Source organism: Megascapheus bottae, chromosome 21, assembly GCF_031878675.1.
Source record: "Megascapheus bottae isolate mThoBot1 chromosome 21, mThoBot2.hap1, whole genome shotgun sequence".
NCBI classification, from domain to species: Eukaryota; Metazoa; Chordata; class Mammalia; order Rodentia; family Geomyidae; genus Megascapheus; species Megascapheus bottae.
The window spans coordinates 24,734,687-24,748,989 of NC_143529.1; the positions used below are offsets into that span (position 1 = coordinate 24,734,687).

Here is a 14,303-nt window from a genome sequence, read left to right on the forward strand (position 1 = left end):
CTGCCTTAGGGTGTGTGTGTGTAGGTTGCAATTCAGTTGTGTATGGATGTGTCCAGCCATTCATCTAGAGGATGCAAAAGGCATCTGAGCTCGCAGTACTCCTGGCCTGTGTAGTAGGCCTTTAACAGGGAGGGGTGCTCATTGGCTGTATTTAATAGGATCCTCATGACTTCCACCAGCTGTTTCCTCTCAGCCCCATTGGAGCCTACCCACATCCAGTCTAAGCCAGTCCGTGCTTGCTAGATAAAGGTTCTGGCGCCTGAGGGAGAGCCAGGCTGCCAGAGAGCAACCGGGGCTGGGAACATAGCTCAGTGATGGAGTGCTTATCTAGTGTACTCAAGAACCTGGGTTCCATCCCCACCATCACAAATGCACTCACACACACACACACACACACACACACACACACACGATACGAAGGAGGTAAGAGAGGCAGGCAGTTTCAGGAACCTTTATTGAGAGTCTCTAGGGTGGGTGACTGGAGGTATGGAAGCTAGTGCTGGACTCTCCGAATGGACTGCAGCTGCCCTGTGTGGGCCTGTGTGCCAAATTCACCGTAGGTACGGAACTCCCCACTGTGCCGGTCCTGCTCCAATACATATTGGTAGCCTCGGTATCCTGGGTATTGATAGGCCACCCATCTAGGTCAGTGGGAAAACAGGTGGTCAGTGGTCTTTGCAGTCACCCTTATGTATGTCCTCTTAGTCATCCTTGCTTCTTGGCTCTCAACCCCAGCTCCAGCTTTGCCTGTCTGGAAAGTTGGCCTGCCGTTGTTCCAGGCTCCTGTCACCCACTTCAACCTGTCTCCCACCCAGATTATCCATCCCTTCTCCCATCCCCATACCATTACCTCTCACTTGCTTCCACACCCCCAGTCTCTCTCTTCCATGATTCTTAGTGCTCCATCACGTCTCCCCATCACCTTTTTTTGCAGGTTACAAAGGTTCATATTGCTTCCCTGCTCTTTCCAATCTCCCTGTTCCAGTGTGAGGACTCACGCTCCAGAGCTGACTTTGATGGAACCCACATCCTTGCTGGTCCAGCCCATGGAGGGCAATGATGGGTAGTCATCACTGAGTTCAAACTTGCAGCCACGGAAATGTTCTCCTTCAAACAGTGTCACTCGGCTGTCACTGTGGTTCTGAGGCATAAGGATGAGGGATGGAGTGGTCAGTCCCTCCAAAGGAATGTTCACAGATTCATTCTCAGCCCCATTTCTCCCATCCCCACCCAACAAAAGTGGTGAAGCTTCTTTGCCGCTCCCCCCCAAACACTCCCAGAGTTGACTCCACTATCTTTCCCACAGTCTGGCAAGCAGGGTTACTCAGAGGCTCCACCTAACCCCTCCTATGGATTTGTGTTGGTGGAACTGGAAGAGTTCTTGGAGATCCTTTCAGGACAAGACTAGAAGGCATTTTTGTGACATGGGCTATTTTCCAGAAGAAAAAAAAACCAATCAGGTTCTGTGAGAAGTCTGGCCCATTTACCAAGGCAGTCCTCTTAAGAGTCTCATTGACTTGCCAGAATCCTGCCCATCAGCCCTCACACAAGGTAAGGCCCAGCTAAGAAGTCCTGAAGGGCAGACACAGGCCAGAGAGGCCAGAGCATCCCATTGGTTGCATCTTGGTTTCCCTATTGCCAGGGCCTTCCTCCTTCCTGCAGGGAAGAAATGTTGAGCTGTGTCCTGTAACTGCAGCTCTAGGATTTACCAATACCTCAGTAAGCACAAATGAATAGTGAGCTCCTCCTTTCCAACACACAAATGTGTACTGAAACTGACCCCAGACCTAGTCTCCTTTTCTTGTGACTTTGAGAAGTCACTTGGCTCCCATTTCCTGAGTCCCATTTTCTCACCTGTCTACATGGGGCTAGCAGCAGCCATTCCACCCTCCCGGAGCCCTTGGATAGCAGCAGCCTGGCTCTGGGTATCAAGGCCCTTTCAGACTTTCCTGTCTTATCACTGTCCGTGGTGCTGACTTCCAGGGTCCACAATTTTCAGAAACCTCTCTAGTGCCGGGAAGTCGTTGTCTATCAGCCATCAAGAGTTTGTTTCCATACCCTGGGCAGGGTAAATAGCCTTTAGGGTGCTCGGAGCTAGGAGGCACAGGAGGAGGGGAAGTGGGTTGTGCTCACCGCACAGAGCACTGGCCGGAAGGAAAGCAGCTGGTTGCTGGGGTGGCTGCTGCTGCCACTCCAGGCACTCCATCGAGGGTAGTCTCCCTTCTCCAGAACGAACTGCTGTCCCTGGAAGTCAGGATATTCAAAGGCCACCCATCTGGGGAAGGAGAGGGGGAACTGCTCGGCCTCACTCCTTCCTCTCCCTCCCCCTTGTTTGCTGTGGATGACAAGATTAAAATGCCCAGTCTCTTTGTTTTCCAACCCCAGGTCCTTCCCCTGACATTCTGCAACCATTGCTGGTCCATCAGCCTTTCTTGAATCTGAGTTATCCGAGCTTTGAGGGGGGCCTCCAGGCTGGAAGAAGACTCTCAGGTTACAAAGATGACCCGACCAAGCTTCTCCTGGTTTAGACAACCTGCATAAAGGAAACGCCCATTCTCCCAGTCCGGGCTATCAGCAACTAGGCCACCTCTCCCCCCACCCCCAGCTTCCATCTGAGCTCTAGAACACTGGGATTTCCCCGTCTTTGTTCAGTGGAAGCGAGGAGCTAACTTTGCTTGGGAGTGGGGGGGGGGGGGACTTTGGGAAAACCTTTTGTGCAGAAGGATGGGAAGTTTGGGAGGGATTTCCCACATTGGCGAGTCCGTCTCGGGGCTTTTCAGAGATGGAAGCCGGACTCCCCCTACCCGGATACCACGCCCCTGGCCGCCGGAGGAAGCCGAGCACCTGGCCAGGCTAGTCCAGCTTGGGCCAGAGGATGACTCACACGCCGCTTTCCACCTTGACCGAGCGCACGCGGCGCAGGCTCCCGCGCTCGCTGACGTTGGCGCAGTCGCTCAGCAGGCGGCAGCAACGACCCTGGAAATCCTCCTGGTCCCAGAGCGTGAGGCTGGCGGGCGCCGGGCGCGGCGCGGGGGCGCTGCTCATGGCTGCTGGGGACAGGAAGGGCGGGACCACGCTCTCACCTAGCCAGAGCCTGCCGGGCCCCAGTGGGAGGCGAAGGGCCCCAGGGCTTGGATCGGGGCTGGCTCGGGACCCCGGCTGCCCGGGGCTCTACCCAGTCTCGCCCGCCCCCGCCCCCGCCCCCGTCCCGGGTATTCACCGGGCGGGTGAGCGCGCCACGCAGGGAAAACGGAGAGGCTGCGCGCGGGCCTGGCGTGCGGGGCTTTATAGCCAGGCCGGGCCCCCGCCCCGCGAGTGAGGGAGCTGATTCAGCAGGCGGCAGGCTTGGGTCCTCCCGGGTCCCCCCGGGGAGCCAAGGGCTTTCCCAGAGCCGCCGGTCTGGCCCCAGGCGGCGCGGGGGACAACGGAAAGTGCTGAAGCGCAGATCGCGCGCCAGCGCAGCCCCGGGCTGACTCCGCGCTTCCTTTCTCTTCCTCTCTCTCGGGCCTGAGCCACCCCGCCTCGATGACCAGCTGCGACCTCGTGTTCCTGGACACCGCGCGGAAGCTCTCCCCCCTTTCTTCATCCCGAGCTAGAAAGCCCTCTTTCGGGTGAGGCTAGGGCGGAGGTGGAGAAGGCCCTCCGCCCGCCGACCACTCTGCTCCAGCCTCTCAGCCCGCTTCTCCCTGGAAGATCGATGCACTACTGTCCAGTCGTTCGCCCTCCAGTGTTCCTCTACCTGGGCCCGAGGTCAGGCGGTGGCCGTGCCTCGCCGCCAGGTGGCGCTAAGCGCAGAAACAACCGGGAGGGAGGCTTTTTACCCACCCTGGGTTTAGGAACGGAGTGAGCAGAGCCGGGCGCCATGGCTCACGCCTGCAATCCTAGCTACTCAGGAGGCTGAGATCTGGGGATCGAGGTCCAAAGCCAGCCCGGGCACAAAAGGACCCTGAGACTCTTATCTCCAATTAACCTCTAGAAAATGGGAAGTGGGGCTAGGCTCAAGGATAGGGCGTTAGCCTTGAGCTGAAGAGCTTAGGGACAACACCCAGACCTAGTGTTCAAGCCCCACAACACACACACACACACACACACACACACACACACACACACACACACACACACACACAAATGGCCCCTAACTACTGAGTGCTCAGTTCAGGCCAGGCTCTCTGTTTAGGCTTCCCATGAGAGGTATCAACTAAATGCTAACACCGTAATGTGGCAAGTGGGATCTGACTCTGTCCTGCATTTCCCAGAGGGAGAAACAGAGGCCTGGGCCCAGGTATCAACAGCTAAATGGGACAAAGTTTGTCCTAAGTTGAAATGTTAAACCAATACTCCAGTGCCAGGTGTGGTGAGGGGTGGGGGTGAGGGAGAAAACACAAGTAGAGGGTGAAGGCTGGGGACCCCCAAGTGGCAGCAAGGAAATTTTTCATCACTAGCAGCTGTCCAGTAGGCACAAAATCTTCTGTGTGTGTGTGTGTGTGTGTGTAAGATATTCCAGCAGAAGTGTGAAGAGCCAAGTGCTTCTTTTATAGACTCAGAACAGCGAAATGAAGTCTGTTTGCATGTGTTGAAGTTGCAAGGAGGTGCAGGACCCTGTTCAAACTCACAGTTTCACGGTGAATAGACCTCAGACTTTGAATCCAAAGCTAGACCCTCTGCTGCACCCATGCTGTCCTGTGACTAAAAAGGCTCCCTGACCACCCCAGCTCCTGAAAGGGTAGCCATACTGCCTGCTTTCCTTTCTCCTAGTCCTCAAAGCCCACTCCCAGCTTAGAGCCTTTAGATTTTTTTTGTCTGCATTCCCTGAAATGTCAGTCATAAGATCTTGACATGGCTAACTGCTTTGTTTCCGCATGGATAATAAGTGATTCCTGGCACTCTTGCCACCCACCATACCATCCTGTTTTCTCTTTAGCATTCATCACTCTGTAAAGACAGCTTTGCATGTGTGCCAGTCCTGGGACTTAAACTTAGGACCTGGGCACTGTCCCTTACCTTTTTCACCTTCTACCTATAGTTACAACTCCATGAACTATCCTGCCCAAGCTGTCTTCAAACCTTAACCCTCAGCCTCCTGTGTAGCTAGGATTACAGGCCTGAGCCATTGGTGTCTTGCTCATAAAAAAAAAAAAATCCCACGCTAGACTGTAAGCTCTGATCACAGGGGCAAGGATTGTTTACCTTGTCGTGGTTATCCTCAAATCTAGCACTGTGCTAGATACACAGTAGGCACACAATAAAAGTTCTCAAGTAAGCAATGAATATGATGGTCAGACGTGAGCCAAATGCCAGTAGGAAAATGTGCAGAGAAACTTCTCCAGTGGAAGAGGGGGGTTGTCCCTCTTACTAACTTCTGACTCCTGAAGTTCTGGGTTATTGGGATGGGCTGAGAGCAGAGACCAGGATATGGGTTAGAAATGGGACAGCTTGGGATAGGTTTGATTAGGGATTTGATTAAACAGTTCTTTCACACTCAGGGGGAACAGGCTAGACAAACACAAATACGGATAATTTTATCCAAACCACAAGGCAGAATCCAAACTATAGGCTGAGCCAAGAGAGCCAATTCTGGACCCTTGGACACCAAGGCTGTTTCACACACACACACACACACACACACACATACACACACACACATACACACACACACACACATACACACACACACACACACACACACACACACAGAAGATTTTGTGCCTACTGGACAGCTGCTAGTGATGAAAAATTTCCTTCCTACCACTTGGGGGTCCCCAGCCTTCACCCTCTACTTGTGTTTTCTCCCTCACCCCCACCCCTCACTACACCTGGCACTGGAGTATTGGTTTAACATTTCAACTTAGGACAAGTGTGAAATGGCAAGAGTCAGTCCCACGATTTTCCTTCTGCCCTTTCCATCCAGCAATTCTAGAGATGGCCACCAGGAGGCACAGCCATTCTTCACTGGCTGCAAACTCACCACAGAGGTGAAGGGTGTGTTGGGCTCTGGAAGGGCTGCCTCACTGGCTCTCAAAAGCGTCAGATCACACATTTGTTTTATCTGTGACACAGGCCTGGTGTGTTAGTCCCAAGGTGGGCTTTGTTATTGTTTTCAGAACAATAACAAAGGGTGTGGGCCAGACAGCAGTATTCCACGGGGGGGGGGGGAAGGGAAATAGAAAGAGGGACGGGGAGACATGGAGAGAAGACAGGTGGATGCATTGAGACCCAGGTCAGAATGAAGAATCAACTGGGATTTCAGTGGGCTTGTGAGACCCCCCCCATTCTAGTCTAAAGTTCTAATCCCGACACTAGCCAGTCTGTCACTTCTCTGTACATCATTTTCCTAATTAGGAAAATGGTATTCAGATTTCACTACCCATGGCTTTTGGTTGTGTGTTCAGCCTATTTGCTCAGAGCTTAGAGCCACCAGCCCAGAAGCCCTCAGGGTCCTGGGCATTTCCCTGTATTAGGTCTCATAGTCACCCAAAATGGGAAGGAGCCACTGAGGGAGAGAGCCCAGCAAGGCCCCCTCCCGCCCTCCTCCCATCAAGCTGGTCCAGCTCCTGCCCCTGTCTCCCCCTCCCATCCCGTCCCAGCCCCAGCAGCTGTTCCTGTTTGTTTTCCTAGATCAGTTGCTCTCAGAGCTTCCTGAAGGATAGATGCCCAGGTGGCTTTGTTTGCCAGCTCAGCATCATCACCCCTACCTGCTCCACATCCATAGGCTCAACCTTCCGGCATAGAGTAAGAAATCAAGCAGAAAACCCCCAGAATCCTCAGACCTATATCACAAAGACACTCCCAGGATCCCATAGGGATCTCAGCAATCTCAGAGAATCCCCATGGGGAACTCATCCCGTTTATCTCAATAAGGATCTCTAGATCCCACAGAGAAATCCCAGAACATTACCTCCACTTCCAACCTGCCTCACACCAAGATGCTACACAACATCAATCTCTTACAAACCTGTAACATCCCATAGAGAAACCCTCACAGACTCAAGCCTGATTCCTTTAGTGAGCCTTCTCCAATTCAATCAGACCCTCTTCCCATGTGGAGACATGTAGAGCTTACAAAGAAAGTCAATCCTGAGCTGCCACTCAGGCCTCCAGCCCAGTAAAGTCCCCGAGATGTCTCAGGGAAGTGCCATGGGGCATCCTAATCCTAATCCTTTTCAGTACTCCAGGGCAGTTCAGAGGAACTGATAGACAATATCTTTCAGGGTAGCCTGATCCCACCTCTTCCTCTCATTTCACAGGGAAATGATCTGGACTTTGGAAACTAAAGATGCAAATTCTGTGAATGGTGCTCTCAGCCATCCTGGTCCCATCAGCCCCGCCTTTGCAGCCCTGCTTCACCAGTCCCTGCCCCACCCCAGCTCTGGAAACTGGCAGATGAACTTCTTCCCTGGGGCTGTGCAAGCCTGGTCTCCTGGGAGACAGAGATAGCTCTGTGCTGGGAGAGTAGCCTGGTTCAGGCAGGCAAAGGAGGGAGCCCAACCCCCACAGACCCATTGTCCTCTTCCACATCCCATCTCCCAGAGCCCTTCTGCTTGGCCCCTCACTAGTGCTGAAAAACTGGCCACCATCCAGAGAGCTGGGAGGCAGCCTGCCTGCTACCACCACCACCTGCTCACGTAGACCCCGGCCACAAGGCTCAGACAGGGAGAGGACACCACACAGAATCACTAACAAATGGAAACACACTCATCTACAGTCACAGAAACGTGGGTATGGTTCCAGGTGTTTCACTTGTAGACCAGAACACCTTGGAATTGTGCTTATGTGTGGATAGACATTTGTTCACTAATGTATTCTTCAAATATTTAGTAAAATGTATTATGTGCCAGGCACTATGGGAGATGTGGACTTGAACTTTCCAGCTCAAGGCTACCATCCTACCCCTGGAGCCACAGCGCCACTTGTTTTCTAGATGTTAATTGGATACAAGAATCTCACGGTCTTTAGTGCACAGGCTGCTTTGAACCACGACCCTCAGATCTCAGCCTCCTGAGTAGCTAAGATTACAGGTGTGAGCCACCATACCTGGCACTTTTTTTTTTTTTTTTGCCAGTCCTGGGCTTGAGCTCAGGGCCTGAGCACTGCCTTTGGACTTTCTCAAGGCTAGAGCTCTACCACTTGAGCCACAGCACCACTTCCGGCTTTTTCTATGTATATGGTACATAGGAATTGAACCTGGGTCTTCATGCATGCTAGGCAAGCACTCTACTACTAAACCAAACTCCTGGCCGGACTCACACATTTGAGGAGTGCCCTTTCATGTGCACCCACACCCCACAATTACACAGGCACCAAAGGGCTACTGAAATGGGCTTCAGGGAGGAGTTTGCTTCCCAAGGTCATATCTCAAGTTTGTAAATTGGATACCCTTGCATGCTACTTCTCTGTTTTTCCTTCTATGGAATGAGAATAATTGTCCAAAGGCTATTGTGAATATTTACACACATATAGAACACAAAACGGCTTGTACTATTCACCTAACAAATACTGGCTGCTGCTGCTGTGTTTACCGATTCTAACTCCTTTAGTTACTGGCTCTCTCCACCACCCCTGGGACTGCGTTGGGAGGGTCCAGGACAGCTAGCATGGCAGATCTATACCCTCCTCCCCACCTTTGCACCCTAAAAGCCAACAGAGAATTCTACACAGAGTGCTACAGAACCTTACAAGAATCATTGTGCTCATGAGGTAGGATTGAGGGGGTCAGAGGAAGGACCCCAATTTCTTTTGCTCTTGCTCAGGCCTCTGCTCTCCAGAAAAGAATCTTTCTTCTGCTCCCCTTGCTTTCCTTGGCTCTGTAAGTGACCAAAACTTTAGCTAGTCAGTCTCTGTCTTGGGGCCTCAGGGTTTTGCCTGTAAATTAAGCAGACTGTAGCCCCTGCAGGGGCCTTTCAGCACTGCCAGTCTTAGAGCAGAACCTGGAAAAGGCTCCCTCCCCCTCTTCTCCCCAACCTCTGCCTGCCCTCCCCAGCCACCCACCTGGCCTAGCCAGAGTGAGGGGGCGAGCTGCCACCGCCGTCTCCATAGGAATTAATCTCCAAGAAGGTCATCAAGGCTCTGGCACTGGCTAGGATGGATGGGGATTAGCACCTAGGTATGAACCCATACCACCCACGGCCCAGTCTCCCCACTCTCACACAGAACCTGAGCAGCCTCCAGGTGGAGAGGTCCCAAGGCTGGGGCAGTCATCCAGTGGGTGGAGAGGGCAGCTTCCCCAGCTGTTGACCTGTCCAGTTGTGACCGGATAGGGATGATGGCGTCAGATCTATGCCCACCACTCATCGTCCTCAGGGCATGAGCCTGGACCTGTTCCAATTCTTTTAATAGGAAGAGGTTGATCTTCCAACACAGGACATCACCAATGCCTGCTCCGCCCCACTCCCAGCCCCAGCTGTCCTCATTTGCAGGCCACCTCTATCTCTTCTATTGGGAGGAGTATATTTCTGCACCCTAATGTTTCCACAGCTCCCTCTTCCTCTACCTACCGCATGCCTCACGCTTTGAACTGCTGGTTATCCAACCTCTAATCCCTCACCTTTCTGCAGGTCCTACTTCCTGTTCTCCATCGTGTGTGTGTGTGTGTGTGTGTGTGTGTGTGTGTGTGTGTGTCTTCCCCTGGCCTCCCTTTAGGCCTCACCCTCACTGTCAAGGGGCTGCAAGTCTCCAACCTCACTGACTGTCAGCGCTCTCTTGTGCATAGGAGCTGCGCCCTGTCTCTCCTACCTGTGTTCTTGGGCTACTTTCTCACCCTTCCTACCTTCTCATTTTGCTACTTTTCCTAGGCTGTCTCCCATTTCCCCAGTGCTGCATGTCAACTGCTCAGTCCCTTTTCTGCCCTCCCTGCTACCTGTTCCCGCCCTCAGCTAAGGTGCTGACAGACAAGACAGGAAGCAGGCTCTGGGCTAGGAGCTTCGAGGGGGGAGGGGTGGCCCGCACACCAGCTGCTGAGTACCCTCCCCCAACTCCCATCCAGCCCGGCACCTGCAGGCCTGCCAGGCTCCGGGAGGCTCCACCCCAGCCCTGCAGGGGAGGAGGGATGAGGAGGATTGACCTGATCCCCACTAACACCCCGGAAATGCGGGTCTTCGGGATGGGTAGGGGTGAAGGGCTGAGGGGGAAAGGCCCTGGTGAAGGGGCAGTGACCTCTACCACCAGGGTAGATCCCAGCCATTGGGTGACCCCATCTTTCTTGTACTCTTCCTCCAAGAACTGTTCCTGTGTATGTTGGGGGAGGGTCCTATAAAAGGAGACCAGCCGTGTGCAGTCCCAGCCTCTTGCAATAATCAGGGGAGGGGAGTACATTGCTTGCAAGATACAGAGCTGGAGGAGCAATTGGTGAGGCCAGGCCAGTCAGTGCCAGGCTGAAGGGAACAACTAGACTCCAAACAGAAGTGTGTGCTCAGGGAGGCCATAGTTCTTCCCTCACACATGGGACAGTTCCACCAAGAGGCCACCCTCTCCCCAGACTAGCACAGGAACATCAGGGACTTCTCACTACTACCACAGAGGGACTCAGAGGATCTTGTAGGACCCCTAGGTATCTAGCTGGGTAAAGTGGAGGGGGGAGTAGAGTGAATGGTGGTGGAGGGGATAAGTCAGCACTTTCCCAGGAGCATATAGGGGTCACCTCTGCCTGCATGGGGGTACACATACAGCTCCCCATGTGATGCTCCCTCATCCAAAGAGGACATTGAGGCTCCTTGCTCAAGAAACCTTCCTCTGCCCCTCACCTAGAATTGGTGCTGTTCTCTGGGGGCTGACAGCATCATTACACATTCTGGAGTGGGGAGAATGGAAGCTACCTGGAGTCACAAGACAGACTCAGCTTGGGACCAGCTTAAAGCCAGGCAGACCTTGTGAACTCAGTTCTGGGCTCCTCCAGCAGGTGTCTGGGTTATGGGGCTTCAAGTCACAGCATTTTGGGTGACTGAGTAAGGAATGGTCTTTCCCAGGTTTGAGTGATGCCTTATGATTCACGGAATCTGCTGAGCTGTGGGCTACTTACACACTGCCCTCCCCAGCTGATGGCATAGAGGATCCAGAATTAATGGAATTTGGGAAAAAGGGGGGGGTGAGCTCCTGTGTCTGGGGATTCTGTGTTGGTTCTTTGCAATATCTGTCTTGGATGTGTTTGGACTGAAAAAGGGGGTAGGGGGCAGGACCGGCTAGGTGGCATGAAGTCTCAATGTCACCAGAGATGAGAGGTGAATCTGGATCTTCTTGGAGGCTCTAAGCTTGAGATTCCCAATTCACAATCCCTGGAAGGCATCCACATCCCTGTTGAAGTTCAAGGTAAGGCCAGGAGCCCAGGCACTAGGATATGGAGGGTGGGGAGCCCTTCACGTAGGCGGCCAGGTAACCCCCCTCATTGTACAGATGGGAAAACCTAGAGGCTGGGAAATGACTTGCCCAAAGCCACAGAAGGTGCCACAGAGACAGAGCTGGACTAGAAACCAGATTTCCACCTCCAAAAACCCCATCTGTTCCGGACCACAGCCTCCTCCTCCACCACCCGCGCGGCCCGCACGGCCCAGCTCAGGAGCGGGGGGCAGCCGGCGGGCAGTCTGCGGGCGTGGCTGGCCGTCAGGGGCCGGATGGCAGCCGGATCTCCCCAGAGAGCAGCGACCCATATGGCGGCGGCGGCGGCGGCGTCCGGCAGGTGCCTGCGTGGCGATCTGGCCGGCCCCGGGACGAGTGCAGAGAAGCCGCCCCAGCCTCACGCGAGCCGAACGAACAAAACGCTCAGGTCCGGTTTGTGCGAGGGGCTCGTCGCGGGGCGGGAGCGGAGGGCCCGGGGCCTGTGGGCAGCCCTGGGCGGCGACGTCGTCTTCCTCCGGAGGGAGCGGGGCCCACTCGGGGCTCCGCCGCCCTCACCTGCGCTCCGCCGCGGCGGCTGACACGTCGTCGCAGGTGCGCCCCGGCCCGGCCCGCCCTTCCCGGCCTCCCTCCGCCCCGCCGGCCCCGCGCGGCCGCGTCCCCGGCCCACGCCGCCCCGACTAGTGCCCGAGCCAGGCTCCGCACACTCTTATACTGCCCGTCCTGTGCCCGCCCCTGCACGCACACACACACGCGCGCACACACACGCGCGCGCGCGCACACCTGTGCAGGCGCCCATTTGCTCGGGGCAAATATTGACTCACGAAGGCGGAGCGCCCTCCCCTCCTCCTCCGCGGCGGGGGTGGAGGGGAGGGTGCTGGGGACCCGGGCGCCTCTGGAAACAACACCAGATGTTACTTTTCCACCCACCTGCCTCGGGGCGGGGAGGAGCTGAGGACAGAGGCTGCCCGCGGGGGGGGGCGGGGGGGGGGAGAGCCAGCGGTGGGCGTCTCTCTAGGGGAAGGCGGGCCGTCTAGTCTGGAGGTGGAGTTGCTTTGTAGGGTCGGCGACCCGCTGTCTTGCAGTCGCGGGGAACCTTCGCCCCAGAGCCCGGTTCCTGACCTTCTGCGGCGTGCCTCAGTTTCCCTTCCTTCCTAACCTCTTAGCAGTGCACCCAAGAGAGCTAAGCAAAAGATTGAAAGGCAGGGCCCGGAGCGGCTGGGCAGGGAGTGCACGCGTGGGGGGGGAGGGGACGCGGCACCACCTTCCGTGGCCACCCTGATGGCACGGATCGAGGCTGGAGTTGGGTTTCTGTCCACTCGAGGACGCCAGCGGCCACGGCCAGCCCCGTCGGGTGGGGAGCGCCCACCTGCGGTGAGGAGGGGGCGCTGCGTGCGGAGGGAGCGCATCCTCCCCGCCTTCCTTCCCCTCCCACGGTCCGCGCACGCTTCCCTGGGTCGGGAAAAGAAAGTTTAAGAAGACCGAGAGAGAGAGAGAGCGGGGTACAAAAGCTAGACAATTTACTGTCAGGGGTCAGCGAGGGGGTCGAGGAACCTAGGGCTGAACGCTAAGAGGAAGGGAGTGGCGACAAGGGCCACGATTCGGTGGTGGCCTCGGCAGTCGTGGGGTCGGCCACCACACTGTTGAGCTCCTCCATCTGCTGTTCAGCTGGCAGCGGCGACAGCAGCAGGTCGGTCCTGGAAAACAGTCCCCGGTACGGGTGGGGACGGGGCCTCCGACCTCCGCCCCGCGCGGGCCCGGGTCCCGCCTCCCCCTCGGGGCGCCTCACCTCAGGGGCGGCGCGTCCACCGGCCGCAGGGTGATGATGCGCGGCCGCGAGGTGAGCACCACCTCCCCGTAGCTGGCCTCCACCAGGACGTTCTGGATCATGTTCTCCAACAGCGCCTCCTGCAGGTTGGCGAAGGCAGGCAGCCTGGAAGGGGGAGGGCGACCAGGATGCAGAGCCGCCGTGCGGGGCTCCCCAGACCCCCCCCACAGACAGAATGCATCCAGGGAGGCAGAGGCTGCCCCTGGAAGATACCCAGCTGAAAAGACCTTGAGGGCTAGCTCAGCTTCGGTTAATGAACAGGACTTGAGCTACCAATGTAATGTCACAGGATCCCGAGTTAGAAAAAGGCTGGGGGTGGGGGGACTAGGAATGTGGAATGTGGTAGAGTGCTTGTCTAGCATGCATGAAGCCTTGGGTTTGATTCCTCAGTACCACATAATCAGAAAAGACTGGAAGTAGGGTCACGGCTTAAGTGGTAGAGTGCCAGCTTTGAGCTCAAAGAGACTCAGGGACAGTGGCCAGGTCCTGAGTTCAAGCCCTGGGACTGGCAAAAAAATAGGAGGAGGAGGAAAGAAAGGAGGAAGGAAGGAAAGAAAAAAAGAAAGGAAGAAAGATTTGGTACAGGTAGGGGCTCACCTCAATATACCATTGCCACCTAGCAACTCTCTCCTAACCCTTATCTGGGCCTGGTAACTCACCTTCCAATGGCCTCTTTCTCATCCTGCTCCTGTTCCTCCTTCATCATGAGTCTCAGGTTCTGCTTCCACTGCCACTGCAGAGATTGCTGGGAGTGCTGCTTCGCAGGCTCGACCCCCATCCAGGTCAACTTCACTTCCTTCCCCTCCGCCTCTTCTTCTTCCATCTCCATCCTTTCATACTCAAAATCCTCGTCCATCTCTTCCTCTTCCTCCTCCTCTTCCTCCTCTTCCTCCTCTTTTTCCTCCAGCTCCTCCTCTTCCTCCTCCTCTTCTTCTCTTTCTTTCTTCCCCATCCCTTGATCCTTGTTGGCAGAAGTCAGGGGCATGGCTGGCATCAAGGACAGTCTGCTGTAAGGGGCCATGGTCTGGACAGATTGCCCATTCCAGAACTGGCAGAAGTAGGGCACTTCTTCCACCAGGTTTTGATCCACAGCCTCATGAAAGTTCCTGTCTTCTAGCAGGCCCCTGGTGGCAGAGAAAGGTATATGGGCCTC

At 55.4% G+C, this 14,303-nt stretch overlaps 2 protein-coding genes across 4 annotated transcripts in view; both read right to left on the reverse strand.

Annotated features, from left to right (window-relative positions):
* Positions 1-437: 437 nt before the first annotated feature.
* Positions 438-11,358, reverse strand: Cryba2 (crystallin beta A2). Of its 3 annotated transcripts, none has more exons than XM_090354836.1 (6): positions 9,144-11,358; positions 8,674-8,801; positions 2,885-3,050; positions 2,134-2,275; positions 999-1,141; positions 438-641 (listed from the first exon to the last, which is right to left on the reverse strand). In XM_090354836.1, exons 3-6 carry the CDS (start codon positions 3,043-3,045, stop codon positions 494-496), a joined length of 594 nt encoding a protein of 197 aa, XP_090210962.1. In that variant the 5' UTR covers positions 3,046-3,050; positions 8,674-8,801; positions 9,144-11,358; the 3' UTR covers positions 438-493. The 3 variants fall into 3 exon arrangements, with proteins under 3 accessions (XP_090210962.1, XP_090210963.1, XP_090210961.1); XM_090354837.1 differs by having other exon boundaries at positions 2,885-3,047; positions 8,986-11,358; XM_090354835.1 differs by having other exon boundaries at positions 8,986-11,358.
* Positions 11,359-12,826: 1,468 nt separating this feature from the next.
* Positions 12,827-14,303, reverse strand: part of Cfap65 (cilia and flagella associated protein 65) — a 30,545-nt gene continuing 29,068 nt past the window's right edge. The window contains exons 29-30 of the mRNA XM_090354838.1: positions 13,810-14,274; positions 12,827-13,255 (exon numbers count right to left, since the gene is read on the reverse strand). Coding sequence (XP_090210964.1) covers positions 13,108-13,255; positions 13,810-14,274 — 613 coding nt within the window. The 3' untranslated portion in view covers positions 12,827-13,107. The remainder of the gene's footprint in view (positions 13,256-13,809; positions 14,275-14,303) is intronic.

Bases quoted from the DNA above. Each gene is read 5' to 3' on its own strand.
- Cryba2 (XM_090354836.1), bottom strand. From the start codon at position 3,045: ATGAGCAGCGCCCCCGCGCCGCGCCCGGCGCCCGCCAGCCTCACGCTC. The intron at 1,142-2,133 runs GTGAGCACAACC...CTTATGCCTCAG, and splicing joins TCCGGCCAGTGCTCTGTGCG to AACCACAGTGACAGCCGAGT. The intron at 642-998 runs GTGAGTCCTCAC...CCACTGACCTAG, and splicing joins ATCAAAGTCAGCTCTGGAGC to ATGGGTGGCCTATCAATACC.